At 30.1% G+C, this 15,167-nt stretch overlaps 1 protein-coding gene across 5 annotated transcripts in view; it reads left to right on the forward strand.

The window, feature by feature from the left end:
- The first annotated feature begins 1,486 nt into the window (after positions 1–1,486).
- The window catches only part of LOC143197612 (E3 ubiquitin-protein ligase Rnf220), a 169,299-nt gene continuing 155,618 nt past the window's right edge, over positions 1,487–15,167 (forward strand). For 4 of the 5 annotated variants that reach the window (XM_076406164.1, XM_076406168.1, XM_076406166.1 and 1 more), the window contains exons 1-4: positions 1,487–1,574; positions 1,772–1,896; positions 5,353–5,623; positions 5,676–5,891. In XM_076406164.1, coding sequence (XP_076262279.1) covers positions 1,774–1,896; positions 5,353–5,623; positions 5,676–5,891 — 610 coding nt within the window. In that variant the 5' untranslated portion in view covers positions 1,487–1,574; positions 1,772–1,773. Of the gene's footprint in view, positions 1,575–1,630; positions 1,897–5,352; positions 5,624–5,675; positions 5,892–15,167 lie in introns of those variants that run through there. The other variant, XM_076406165.1, reaches the window with a different exon arrangement.

Here is a 15,167-nt window from a genome sequence, read left to right on the forward strand (position 1 = left end):
GATATATTTAAATAAAATATTTAGTACCTCTTATAACGAATCAACTAATTGTAATGAATTTTAATTATTTAGTAACCTATAAATCAAATTTTAATTATTTTTTCTTAAGAATTAATTACTCTCACTTGTTTTATTCAAAGCTTTCCTTATACTGAATACACTTAATTGCAATTCAAGTCAGCTTGGTTTCTTTTGCTGAATTTTAAGAATAATTTTTTTTTAATTAAGAATATTTGAAAATGATCATATTTCTCATTCCTAAAGTTAATATCAGGCTTATTAAGAGTTAATTACTCTTATTTGTTTTTATTTAAAGCATTCATTTAACTGGATATATTTAATTGCAATTCAAGCTAGCTTCTTTGGTCGAATTTGATTACATTTTTTTTTTGAATTTCAGAATATGATATGTGTAATTGTTGTTTATATCTAATCTAATATTTAATATTTAGCTTATTTATTATAAGATTTTGCTATTGTTATTTGATATTTCCCAAGACGTTCTCTATATATTAGGCCAACAAATTAGTGTTAAAGGATACTTTTTAAAATTTGAAGTTTTATTGTGAAATTCGGTACAATGTATTATGTTTACAGTATTGTCCATCGATAGTTGCTACTTTTCCCATCTTTTAAACGGTTTACTGATTCCATCTCGAAAGAACGATGTCCACAAATCCATAAATCTACCAATTTGTTTTTGGTAAGTTGATAAGAAGTGATGCTGCGTTTCTGCACTTAATATATTAACACAATATACAATACTGCACACTATATATTAATAATATAATGTAATGTATAATTATAATATACTGCACACAATATATTTAATTGCAGTTTAAACAAGGCACGTTTTTTTAGGCAAGTTTTTAAAAAAAATTAATGCAAATTATAAAATATTTAATACTTCTTATATAAAATTGACTAATTTTAATGAATTTTAATTATTTAGAACCCCATAAAAAATTCTTGATATTACCGTAATATCCGTTATAAAAATATCTGGAGGAAAATTCAATACATTTTTTTTATCGAAAACCATTTCATATACCATTATGAAATATAAAAATATATGAAATACCAGGCGCTATGTCAGAAAAGAGCCGTCAATAAACGTATAATTCCTTCATATCTTGTCACGAATTTTTCTTTCAATTCGGTACGTCTCGAAATAATAACGAAAAAAAAAATACATATCCCAACTTTCCGAACCAAAAAAACAAACAGCAATGTGATTAATACCGTTTCAGCATGCCGAGCTTTTTTTCAGTAGCAGCCGCTCAAAGCAGGTGAGAGCAAAAATAAATGTAAAACAACAAAATTAATGACATGATTATAGGTTTTCAGCCAAAAGATCCTCCTATCTCGTTTGGTTGGTTAGGAGGTGTCGGTTAAGTTCACATGATGCGCGTAAAATCGACGCTGCGTATTCCACAACAACGTGTTCCGTCAGAGTGGGGCACGTTCCTTGTCAGTTGCAATCGCGAAGCAAAGTGAAATGTTGATGTCCGTTGCTTAAATTTCGTGGTCCTTCGTTTTTCGCGATATCGTGAGTTGTTTAACTTCTTGTTCAGGTAAAATTTAATTGTGTAGTGAACACATTATCAGTGAACGTACATTACATATTTGATTTATTTTTCGTTGTGATTTTGTTTTTGGATTAATGTGCTTGTTCGATGTTAGATGTGTAGATCGAGTAGTTGACACATTTCCTCACCACCACTGACATATTCTATTTATGATTGAGACCTTACAGTTCAATTTCTTATAGTAATGGAGAATTCGGCGTATGTCCCCAGTTCTGGACATCTAAATTCACCAGCTTTGGTGGTTTTCTCGCAAGCCGCCGGCGGTTTACAGGATGCTTTAAGAATTCAACGACCATTCAATCCACAAGTAAGTGTTATTTATAACGTTACATCAAAATCATACAGTATACATTTAAAAAGGAACTGTATGAATGATTTTCATGTTCAATAAATTAGCCACAATGTCACATTATATTAAACAAAGGTCACAACTCATTATTCCTTGTTCAAAATTTAAGATAAAAACATTATTTAATTATATAGTCAACGCTGGAACTAATATATACAGTAAATACTCCACCCTATCAATCAAAACAACTTCATTTCCATTTATAATGATTTCCTTATAATATTATTTACAGCACTGGTATATATAGTTAAAAAAATATTATTAATATAAAATGTAAATGAATATCGTGTGTCATTAATATAACACCCCATTAAAAAAAATAAGACCATGGAAATATATCTTTTCATAGATAAATTAGTATTAAATATGGTTTTGTGTAGTAATTTAAAGGTTTTGTGTAGTAATTTAAAGGTTTTGTTATGTAACTTATAAGTTAGCTAACACATATTACATAATAACTTTCAAAAAATGGTTCAGATTAGTTTAAATATATTTACCAATGTATTAGAACAGTTAGAATAGCAAAATTTTATTAAAACAGGCTATTATCAACATTAATATCATTTATATTATTAAATAAATTTTAAGTAATCAAAATTAAAATTAATTTAAAGAGTTCACTATGTTTTAATATTTGATGTTCAAATGGTAACATTATGATAACATTACAACATTATACCATTTTATTAAAAAACTAAATTATATTTATCTTATAAACTTAGAATAGTAAGGAACTAAAACTATTTACAAAAATCTCGCTAAGTTGAATTATTTATAACTTTTAATTCTCAATGTTCTTACATACTTTCTAGGAAAACCTTCTATATATCATATAGGGTAATTTTTTACCAATTTAGACAATTAATTTTGAAGTTGGGAATTATGTACCTAAGTTTTAAAAAAATTCAATAATTTTCTTTTATTAAATAGGATAGAAAATTATTGCAAGTAAATTCCTTGAAAATGTACCTATTTTTCTATTTCTGTCATTTCAAAATTATAAATATGGCTCCATTGTTTATTCATTTCTCAAAATTTCAAAGTAAGGCGTGATGTAAGATATGAGTTAGCTGACGTTTAAATAGTCTATGTTTTGCGTATTGTTAATTGGGATTTCGTATTAGTAATATGATTAAATTCTATGTAGGAAAATACACGTTTTTTAAATATGTATTTTACCACTAAAATATTTAAATTTTGTTTTACTTATTGGTATGGATATAGAGTAACATTTATTAATTATTTAATATCTGTTATATTTTCCCACAATATAATTATAATTATTAGTAAAAGCATAAAAACACATTTTTACACATACATTGTAAAAGGTTGCGATTTTTCTAATTTCTAATTAAATTTCCCTAATATTAATTACATTAATTTTGTCATATCTTAATCGATCTCAATAGATATTGAATCAAATAATTTCTGAACTAATATAATGAACTTCTTTGAAATAAAATTTCTTAAATATTTATTAGTGTCATCAAATATGTTATATATAAAAAATATACGGAATTTTCATCAGCATCTGTTTCATTGTCTTCAAGTCTCTCCACCACAAGGATGAGGATAGATGGAGAGAAAGATTCTTTTACAACCCCATTGTACTTGCCTTGTAATTTTGAAGTGGTAATTTTGTATTTCCAAAGAAGAAATAGTTATTATGAATCATATTAGGTGAACTTGATTATGCCAGAAATTTTTGACCGTTGTGGCTTAGAATACCATTTATATGACTTTGGTTTATTCATGGACGATTCACTATAGGGTTTCTGTGATAATTTCAGTGTTTTGGTATACCATTCTTTGTTTAACGGGTTTTATATCGTAAAACTCTTAAAGCACTCAAAAATAATTAACAAAAACAGTAGATATCAAAAAGTACGATGGAATGAACTAATGAAAATACAGACAACTATATAACGGTAACATTTATATAATATGTATTTCTTTCTTATGAATTCTTTTTTGTTTGAATGAAGCTCTTGATCTCAAAAGGCTAAAATGATGGGTTTTGCTTTCCAGCCCATCATGATAACATACTTTCCTACTTCTTCCCATTGGCTTTCCGAGTTTATTGAAGAGATTATAATCAAATCGATGAAGGGTTTCAAGACTAAACCAAAAATCAGATCCAACAGCTATGTCAACAAAACTCAATGGATTAGCTTGAAAGGAGTGAAATACATTTAATAAAATAAATAATCCGTTTATGTTTTACTTCAATAATCTTGCGATTATTCAACAAAGTATTACATAATCGTAATACAGTCTGATTTAACATTGTTAAATAATGCATATTTAGTAAATATGTAGATAAATACCGTTTCGGTGAATGTATTTACCGTATATACATATGGAGTCAGTTAATAGATATTTTTGGCATAACAGCAGTGATATCTCATTAGAATTGTATTAGACATAATAAAACCATGTTATTATCAATACGGGGCCATATGAGGTAGGACACCATAACCAGAAGGCAATGGAAATGATTAGATAAAAATAGCTAATTAAACCCAAATCTACATTAGTCGTTTTGTGACTGGAAATATATTAGTTGCTTAATAACATTATGGTTTATTTAACTAGATATTTATATCGAGGCCTAGTTATTAGGTGTTTGCATATATTTTGATCAGTCTTTTTAATTTTAAAAAGGTATTTATAGGGAAAAATTGGTACAATATATATCAATCATTTTTTTTCCATAATACTCTTTCATCTTTCTGGCAACTGTGCGATACCAAGTTGACTCAATCATTGTTCTATTTTCGAACTTCTTCAGCATTTTGAAACAGTGTTCCAGTCAAGCTGCAGCGATATCAACAAATGATAATAAGAAAGTGCTATATTTGGTGAGTATGCTGGGTGAGGCAGAACTTGCAACATGTGGCCGAATGTTGATATGCAAGAGGATTACTTTGCGTCTGTAAATCTGTTGATGATTTAATTGCTAAGCTGAAAATGAGTTTGAGCTGGGTATTCGCTCAATAATTGTTACAATTCATTGTCTTCGAACTTTGTTGGTCGTTCAGGTCGTTCTTTGTCATTGACATCAGAATTACCATTTTTAAATCGTTGAAACCAAAACTGATAATTGGGACATGATGCAGCAATGGGTGTTTGATTGGTTTCGGCATTATATTCCTTCAAATAAAACACAAATGTAATACAATAACAAAAGTCTGTATACAAGAATGTATTCACTGAATAATTCTATAATACTAAATGGAAAATTGTTATTTTATGTAGAAAGATGTCAAAACTATCGATTTTAGAACAGTTAGGTTAAGTTGTTTAACAGTTATTTACATTGATACTCAAAGTACATGCAAGCACCGAATTTATAATAAATGTTTACTAGTTTTGACATATTAAATATTCCTCAATATCGTTATTTAATTCTAGTTTGTGATGTCTGAAGCTCAAAAAGAATTACATCGGCCATTTTCGGCATCAACATTCGGACTACGACACATGGAAGCTTATAGTGGAATACCAGCACATATTTTGAACCATCTTCAACCTCAATTTCTCCATCCTGGGCTCTCTCTGGGCTCTGGTGCATTTCGGCCCCTAGCCGACTTGAAATCTTTCCCAACACCTTCGGCTTTCGCTCCACCGAAGTGTTTGAAAATCGAAACCGCAACCGAGGGGATTCATTCCAGTCATAATCATGGTAAGGTCAAAATAATCGCCAGATTCGCAGATATAGATAAGAAAATTTACAGGAATATTCTCACCGACGGAAGAACGAATTCTGGGACCAAGTCCGCGAGGTACTGACTCTTGTTCACCAGCCAGTACTTCCTTATCGCCACAGCCTCAAAATGCTTCGGTAAAGGAAGAAAGTTTAGATGCTCAGATGTCAGAAGATGGTGAACATCATTCTCGTACAACTGACACCGATTCCCCTGGAATTCACGAAGAGAATAGAGGATTTAGAAGTAAGTGGTTCATTTTATTCTATTTTTATTGTTTTATTAGTTGTGTTTGAATCAACTAAGGAATAAATATTTTATATAAAATAGTGGAAATTTTATTTAAAGATTTGTTTGATTCAAATATTTATATTTTGAGTTCAATAATGAAAAGACGAATTAATTTATTAACAAAAATGGCTTTATTGTTTTTCGAAGTATTATCCATGATGGTCAGCACACTTGTGCATGCGATTGAACCAATTTTCAGTGATCCATCAATTCAACCTTTTGATCGTCCTAATAGGTAGTTGCTTCAGCAGTGTTATGATAAACTATGTCTTTTCGTTGCTGCTTCCTTTTCCGTATTTCACGACGCACTTCTGGTAAACAAATGGTCGTATATCATTCAGAATTCGCCACTCTACATTGCTCTAACGTCGCGGTTATCACATATCCAATTTTTCCGAAAAAAAAACAGGCGATCTTTGGTCTTGGAAGACCCATACAATGAATTGTTATTTTGATTGGGGCTCATACGCATAGATCTAATATTCGTCACTTGTGTAGATGCTATACACATAATTTTATGCACCGCTATGTGTATTTATTGTTCATTTATTTGTACAAATCGACATGACTATCTGTTTGAGTTTCTGTCAAATTATGCGGGATCCAAAGTGAACAAATATTTTTGTCAGCTAAATATTCATACAATACCTTATTGTTGCTCGTCATACTATTGCCCAAGGCTGACTACTACTAATATTGGTTACAATCTTATTGATGCTACGCTTTTGAAGCATCTTCAAAAAAGGGTTACTGTTCATACTTGTTATGTTCAATGCATGTCTAAGATGGTCCTTTTATCCAAGCCAGTGGAAATTAATCCAAGTAATAATGATACTGAAACCAGGAAAACCAGTTCAAGATGTGGCATCATACAGACCCACAAATCTCCTTCCGGTAGCTGGAAGCTACTAGAACAGATCGTACTAAATGGAATGCGAGAACATCTAGCAAATATAATATCAACCCACCGTCAAGCAAGTGCATTTCTTAGTTGACGTCATTAGAGAGAGTAGAGCGCTGTAAAACAAACAATATTGTTGCCTTCCTTATTATTAGCCAAGCTAGAAAATTAAAAAAACTTTGCCACATTCTTTCTTATTATTATTAAAATTTTATCTTGAAAAAATATACTACGAAGTAACGTATAATTCTGACACTTCTCAAATGTACGAAATTAACTCAGGAGTACCATAAGTGTACCCACTCATACCCATAGCTATACCCACTCATGTTTTGGCGCAAATGGGATTAATTAGACTGTAAGCTTCGGAGCAAAAATATCAGCATGCAGTAAAATTTTCATCTATAAAGTTATACTGAAGCCTGTATGGACGTATGGCATACAGCTATGGGACACAACCAGTCATAATAACATCGAAATACCAGAAAAGTTTCAAATTAAACCGATGAAAACTATATTTAATATTCCAATACATAAATAATAAATATGTGTACCTAGATTTGAATCTGCGAACAGTGAAGGAAAAAAATTGAGTCATATAGCAAGAACTATCAAGCCAGACTAGACCAATAAATTAACCTTTTAGTAGGCAGATCAAGTTTCCCAGACAGAAGATGAGGATGGCATCAATGGGCACATAACTCAGCTAAAGCTATATCTACCGATGAAAATCTGAGATTATTAGATTACTGTTTCAACTAGCAGGATATATTAAAAAAAGAGATAAAATGTTTATGTCACTGCAATCAATATAAGTGGTGTTCAAATAACAAAAGGTTCTGAAGAAGGTAATAAAGGTGAAATAAAGGTGAAACTTCATACTGGAAACATTAGATGGAGCCTATCAACACTTAGTACTGGTAAGGCTCAAAATATAAATAGTAACCCTCGTAAAAACCGGCGTACTACAACATGCTTCACTGTATTATTCACATTTACATAGGAAGTTTATAAGAAATATATTACTTGTTTTCTATTTCATCTTTAAAAAAAGAAAATGGATAATTATTTAAAAATATTTAAACCAATAATATATATTTAATTTTGCATATTTATTTATTATTTATAAACTATTTTACCATTCGCATTTCGTGGAAATATATGATTAAATGGTTAATTGTACAATAGAAAAAATATTATAAACTGATTAAAAACTATAATAATCATCCACTTATTCTAAAATTATGCTACAAAAAGCAATTAAACTAGTAAGTAATAAAATTGGTTGATATATCTTCAGACATATGAAAGCAATTCGAATCCATTTAAATGCCGTTTCGAATAATCAGCAATTCATTAATGGTTCGTACGGTAAATCAGTATTCAATTCCTCCCCGTCTTCTTGCTGCCTCCCCCTTCTTCTTTCTGCTCCTCTTGACGCCCATCTGCTTTAAGCAATTTCTAAATTACCACGCGGATTCCTTGGCTGGAAAGCGTTAATCTTAACCGAAATAAAAAGTAACAATCAGGGTGGGTTTTTCACTTATCAGGCCCTTTTCACCCCTTGGAAAATATTGCCGGAAAATTTATATAAAGCGGCCAGGGAGCGGCTTTTGTAATATCTTTCGTAATTTTCATTTTTCGACGCGGATTTCTGTTTGAGGAGGAAAAAAATACCACCCTGTAATAACAAGAAGAGGCGGCATCTTTAGATGTGCTTCGTGATAATCGGAGGCGGTTAACACTCATTTATTATTACCTAAGGGGCGTTGAGGTTCTTTCCTTTTATTAACGGCTTGCGATAATATAGTTAGGATTCGCATTTTGACGGTATTAAAATGTTTTGCGACACAGACATTATACAATTTTCATTTAAAATCATTTATGTTTATATTTTAAAATAAGCGTGTATGGGCAAAAATATTTAGGTTGTAACTAAAGCAATAATGTTTAGGCAATATGTAAGCAATGATATTTAGGTTGTGTACTAAACAAAGTACAGTCTTATTTGAAATTAGAGCACGATTTATTAAGTTAAATTATTTATTAAGTAAGTAAAATGATTTTAAAACTGGTTTGACGATATTTTCAACATAAGATCAGAAATATATTTTATACATGACATTAATTAAAGTAATATCTCTGTATATTTAAATATATGAAAACTATCTCAAGAACTAGCAGTCACTAACCTTTTTAAATTGCATTTAATTAAATCTAATATTCATTAAGTTTCAATAATCAAGAGAGTGTTGATTAGTTACACCACTGAACATTATAACAAAAGAATCATAAGTAAGATTATTTTCAGAACTATTATAACAACTTCAAAGTATCAAATATACTTATATATGATATTTCTTTACCTTTACGTTATAAACATAAATATGCAATAATATATCAAGTAATACATGTTTATATATTTAAACAGGAAATATATGGATAAAGCAATCTTGAAGCTGATTATTTTATTAACTTTTGCATGTATATTAAAACAATTATGAATTCAATTACGTAATTTATTTTTACAATTTATAAATGTATATTAAAGGAATGTATTTACAATAATCAAATGAACTAATGAATTTTCAAAACTTAGGCCTATAAAGTAAATAAACAAAATAATGTTCAAAGAACGAAATGTCATATAACTACATATCTTATCGCGTTAATCGCTAAACACCTTAATATTTATCAATACCTTAAATGTTACAAAATTACTAATTCATAATTTCTTCTATTTGTTCTTTGTCATCTATTATTTAGTTAGTTTTATTGTAACTGTTGCATATTTTCATTATTTCCTTTGAGTATTTATATAATCTTTATCTTTTATCCATATTTCTCACCTAAAATATATATATTGAAAAACAATAAATTCACCAGGCCGAATAACACAATAATTTTTTTCTTACCTTTCTTGCCGCCTGGATCCCCTAAATTGAAGTAGTTTGACACCAATTTTTCGTCAAATTTTTTAACAATCAATTAATTAATAAAAGTTATTAACTATCAAACTTGATACCCCGCCCGTTCGATATCCAGGTACCCCGATACCCACTAAGATTAATGTATATGAACAACGGGTTTATACACACTTCAGAGACTGCTTATTAAAGAATTTAGTTAATTTGACTTTTAAATTGATAATAGATAATATAGTTTGTAATTTTTTTTATTTAAACATGATATGATATGATACAGTGCCATATACAAATTGAAGTACATTAAATTATTTCGTACATCCTTCACAAGTCGTGGTTGTAATACAGTGTTCGTCACAAATAGGGTTCTCACATAACCAACATATTTTTCTAGTTTTGCGACGTTTTTTAAATTCACTATGGAGACATTCATAGCATACACCAGTAATCTTTTCCCTCCCAGTTGAATGTTCGCTTCTTTCGCCACCTTCGTTGAGAAATGCCTCATAATTTGTGCATTATTCGAACGACTTTCAACGAATGGAGTACATAGCTCTCTGTCCAATTGCCGATAAAATAATCGTCGTTCATACGATTTTTTAACAGTTATTTTATTATTCTCATAATACAGAATATATGATGTAAGGCAAGCAATATCGAGAATATTGTAAAAAGATGATAGAGGCCACCTTTAAGTTGACCTTTTTGTAGTATATCTACCAAGCATTTTATCCATCGTATCTACTCCAGCTTTAGACCAGTTATAATACTTAATAATTTCTTTGCACTATCACTAATTTTAGCTTTATGATGCATTGATGATAGCATAATTACTACCTTGTTTTTTTTAAGCTGCCCAGTAAGTGGATACGAATTTTCAGCAACACATATCCACCATACTTTAACTCCATATTTAGCTGGCTTTGACGGAATATACTGAGTGAATTTAGTTCGACCTCGGTATGGATAAAGTTGCTCGTCAATTGTCAGGTATTCTGTTGGCTTATAATGTTTTGCTAAATGACTATTCAATATTGTCCAAATGTCTCGTATTGGAGCAGCTTTATCATTCTCCAAGCATTGGGCTCGAGTATTGGCATAGGACTATAAACTGTGTCCCTAAAGTTATTTCATATGCCGCATAGCCAGTTTACACAGAAAAAAAAATTGTATTCAGTACGCTAATGACATAGGTGGGTACCCGGGTACCCGGTAATTGAACGAATGGTGAAAGTTTGGTCAGTGACCGGACGGTTTTAAGCAAGTACAATTCTTCCTAGCTGTTTTGTGTTCACCAAATATCAAATTAAATCAAAACTTGCTTGGGAAAATCTAAATACCTTGTAAACATAGACGATTCTTGTTATTCTCGAATTTTGTTAATCTGTTCTAATGAAATGTCCGCATATGTCGGGTTTTTCTCTCACAACTGTATATACCGTCTGATAAAGCCCACACATTAATTTGTTCTCTCTACAAAAATGTAAAATGTAACTTTACACGATCATACTATTTCTTAATCATTTTTGTATAAACTTGCTATAATCTTTAATAGTTTCAACAACACGGGAATAACCGCAAGTAACACAAAATCGCAAACAATACTGCTTAAAATTAATAACTTCGGTTAATAATGTTTAAACACACTCACTGTCCGTTTTAATATTGTCTTAGATATAAAATATAGATTCCGATTTAAAATTGCCATGCCGGCATTTTGCGGTACAGCATTGCCAGATTTTGATTTTAAAAATGACGCGTCCGTGGTTTATTTACATACCGTAAAAGATTTTGCAGCGCATCAGCCAGGTCCAATGAAAATAGAGCCTATAATATTTGTTTTATCTTGTGTCACCGATTTAACGGCTATCTTTGGTTACTTGATTTGGGCGTTGCATTTTATTGGAATTTATTTATTTGTAGAGTATATTATAAAAATTTTAGGCCTAAAAATTATTCCTCCAAATCAGCTTTAACCGTGTCAAATGTCACGTATCCCGGTACTCCCAGTTTCGTCAAAAAGGGAGTTAACATTTTCGCTAAGCCGATTAATATATATATGTCTCTTTGCTCAGACCGTCAAATTAACTTTTTTACATCAGCATTTGATATGAATTAATATAGATTTTTTAATGTAATAACCATGTCTTTTTCCAAAGGAAATGTTTCTGCAATATTGCTCTCTATTCCATGCTGAAAGTTGCAAAAAATAATTGCTCGAAATATTCACGATTTAATTCTATTTTTAACCAAGAGGATGATGAATGATAGTTCTCGTTCAGGCTATTGTAAACAGTGCAAATATCACTCATACTTCTAAAGCGTCCTGAATAAGTACACCGTCAAAAATAAACTCTACGTTAGAAATGTTAGTTACCAAGTGGCAACACTATTTTACCACAATCCCGAAATATAAAAGGCAACTCCGTTATTAATATTTTTACACAATAATGAGATTGAAGTATTGTAATTTTTACTGAAAGAATAAATCACTATTTGAAATTATTATAAATGATGTTGGTATAGTAGTAGACTTTAGATTATCATATTGAATAGAGTTTTATCAAGTGAAGAATTTAAATTTGTCCGGTTTTAACTAACCTTGATACATAACACAATTGATTATACCTAATACATACATTATCAGTGTTAACAATTAATAGATAACATACATTTTTATTTAAATGTGAATACAAAGTCTCTGTTAAGAACTAGTAGTAAATAGCACGTTTTTTAAAACAGTTTCAATTGTTTTCATAGCGATTAAAATATTTCACACCGGCTGTAAAAGTACTTTTGTGATTATTTCAGATTAATTATATTTCTTGTGTCAGTACTATATCTACATAGCAGGAAAAATAATTTTTTTTTGAACATGCTGTAATAATATAAAATATATTTCAACTCAATGTTGATGCCCTAGGTTCAAAGCCTAATGATTATGAAATATAAACATATTATTATTTTAACTATTAAACTGAAAGATATTACAAATGATGATACACCTATTTTCAATACTACATAAAATATAATTTTTTGTTAATAAACATCATATTTTACAGCCTTTACAGTATATTATTCAATACTTATGATATATTAATAATTTAAACATTTGGTTATAATGGTTACCTTCACTATTTTTTTTGCAACATCAATAATACTCAAAAATAAGTCGTACGGGATGTCCAACTGAAGTTGATGATGAATGATTACTCAAAAATGTCACTAGAATGGTTTAATTTGATTTACTAATCTAATTAATACTAATACCTGCATATCAGTTCGGTTTTATCAGTAAAAATTCAACAATGACTAGATATGTAGAATCAGAAATATTATTGAAAAAGCCAACAAAAACCGAAGTAATACTCTTAAACAACCCTACATCTCAGCTAGGATATTTTGAGTTAAACAAGAAAAACGTTAATCAACTTTGAAAGAAACAAAAGCAGGTGTACTGCAAGTCCATGTTTAGGACCCTGTTCTTTATATACTCTAAATGTTACTATGGCTACATTTGCTGGTGACTCTTCGATATTTGCAATTAGAGACAATAGCGAAAAAGCAACTAGAAAACTGCAACACGCAAGTAATAATATAAATATGTGAACCCAGGCGTGGAGAATAAAAGTCAACGAGAGTAAATCAGCGCATACTGAATTCATCTACAACGAAACTTCAAATAAAAATAAATATGAATAATGCTATTACAGTAACAATGCTAAGTACTTTGGGAAGAATATTAAAAGAAAGAATAGAAAAGAACTGTAATTAAAATAGAAACAAAATTATGTGCAAATCACCATACAGTACCTTGGGATGAATCTTGATGCAAAACGTCGTTGAAAGGAGCATACCAAAAAGAAACGAAAAGAACTCGAATTAAAATTCAAAAAACCGTATTGATTATTTGGAATAAAATCTAAATTATTCGTACATAATAAGTTGATGCTGTACAAGCAAATACTAAAACCTATATGGACCTGTGGAATTCAGTTATAGGGATGTCCTGCGAGAAGTAACATGAACATAAGACAAGTATTTCTTATTCGAATAAAGTTCTAATAAGTATTGTAGATACACCAAGATACTACACGAATAATTAATTACATCTAGACATTGCGATTCCTACTGTCATAGAGGAGATTAAGAGATTCGCAACAAGACATGAGGAAAAACCACACTCCCATGTTATCCCTGAAGTGCTGCAACTCTTCGCACAACGAATCGCAGATCCTATGTAGTTGTATAATGAAGTGTACTAAATATAGAAACAACACAGAAAACACTGACAAATTATTATTAGCTTATTATTAACCTAATTATAACCTTTTGGAACAATAGCATGGACAATTTTGATAAAAGGGTTTAGAGCAGACAATTTCTATAATTTCTATTAATATAATGCACCTTAATCTTCATACAGCACAAAAAAACCTATCGCAAAAATAATTAAAAGCATACAGCTTATTCGCCAAATTTAACATCCTTTAATTTTTCACACACCTTAATTTTTTTCATTTCCGAAAACTTGGTATTATTCAGGTTATTTGATAATTAAATAAAGAAAGTTTGTGAGTTTGAAATGATGGGAAATGAAGCTGACAGAAGACGATTAGAAATGTAGATGGGGGTAAAGTAGGGTGGCAAAAGTAAAAACCGCAAAACGGCAATCGTAACCACGCCGACCGTTAAAATCACGAACCAGCGACCAATTTCCCTCATAACACGGAGCATTATGTTAGCATTAGGCAGACAGTTAAAATCTGTTAGTAAAAGCTTACATATGATTTGTTATTGCGGGTTTTCGCTACCACAGAGCGAACGTTTCCAATAATGACTGTAATTATTTGGTCAATTCTCATATTCTTTTGTTCCGGAAAAATACGTATTGTGCTCGCCCGCAAAATCTGACTTTCGACCATTGAAATTCGTTATTAATTTCGTTCCTTTTTGGTCAGCGAAACCATAAAATTAATGATATCGAATTTCAATCTGATTATACGTTTTGATGTTAATTTTGATCAGGTTTTGACCTTACGTTTATTAATTTTTTAGATTAAGTTTATTTAAGGGGTTGTACTATATTGGCACAGAAACATTAATATTTTTCTTTTTTTCTCAAAGTACAATTTTGAGGTTTTGATACAGATTTTCAGGTTGATTATACGTTTTGACGTTAATTTTGATAGGATTTTGATCTTATTTTTATTAATTTTTTTCAAAGTTCTTTTCTTATATTGTAATTAGTTAGTTGATTATTATTATATCAAATATTATTATACTGTAACAAATGTTACTTTACTACTAGATACGTTTACACTTTAAAAGAAAAGTACGGATACTGAGATCATCGATTGTTTCTTGAAACTAGAAACAGAACTTTTTTGCCTACATTTTAGTCTC

Source organism: Rhynchophorus ferrugineus, unplaced genomic scaffold (genome assembly GCF_030347505.1).
Source record: "Rhynchophorus ferrugineus isolate W39M unplaced genomic scaffold, kcgeb_rfMv2 rfM5, whole genome shotgun sequence".
NCBI lineage: Eukaryota > Metazoa > Arthropoda > Insecta > Coleoptera > Curculionidae > Rhynchophorus > Rhynchophorus ferrugineus.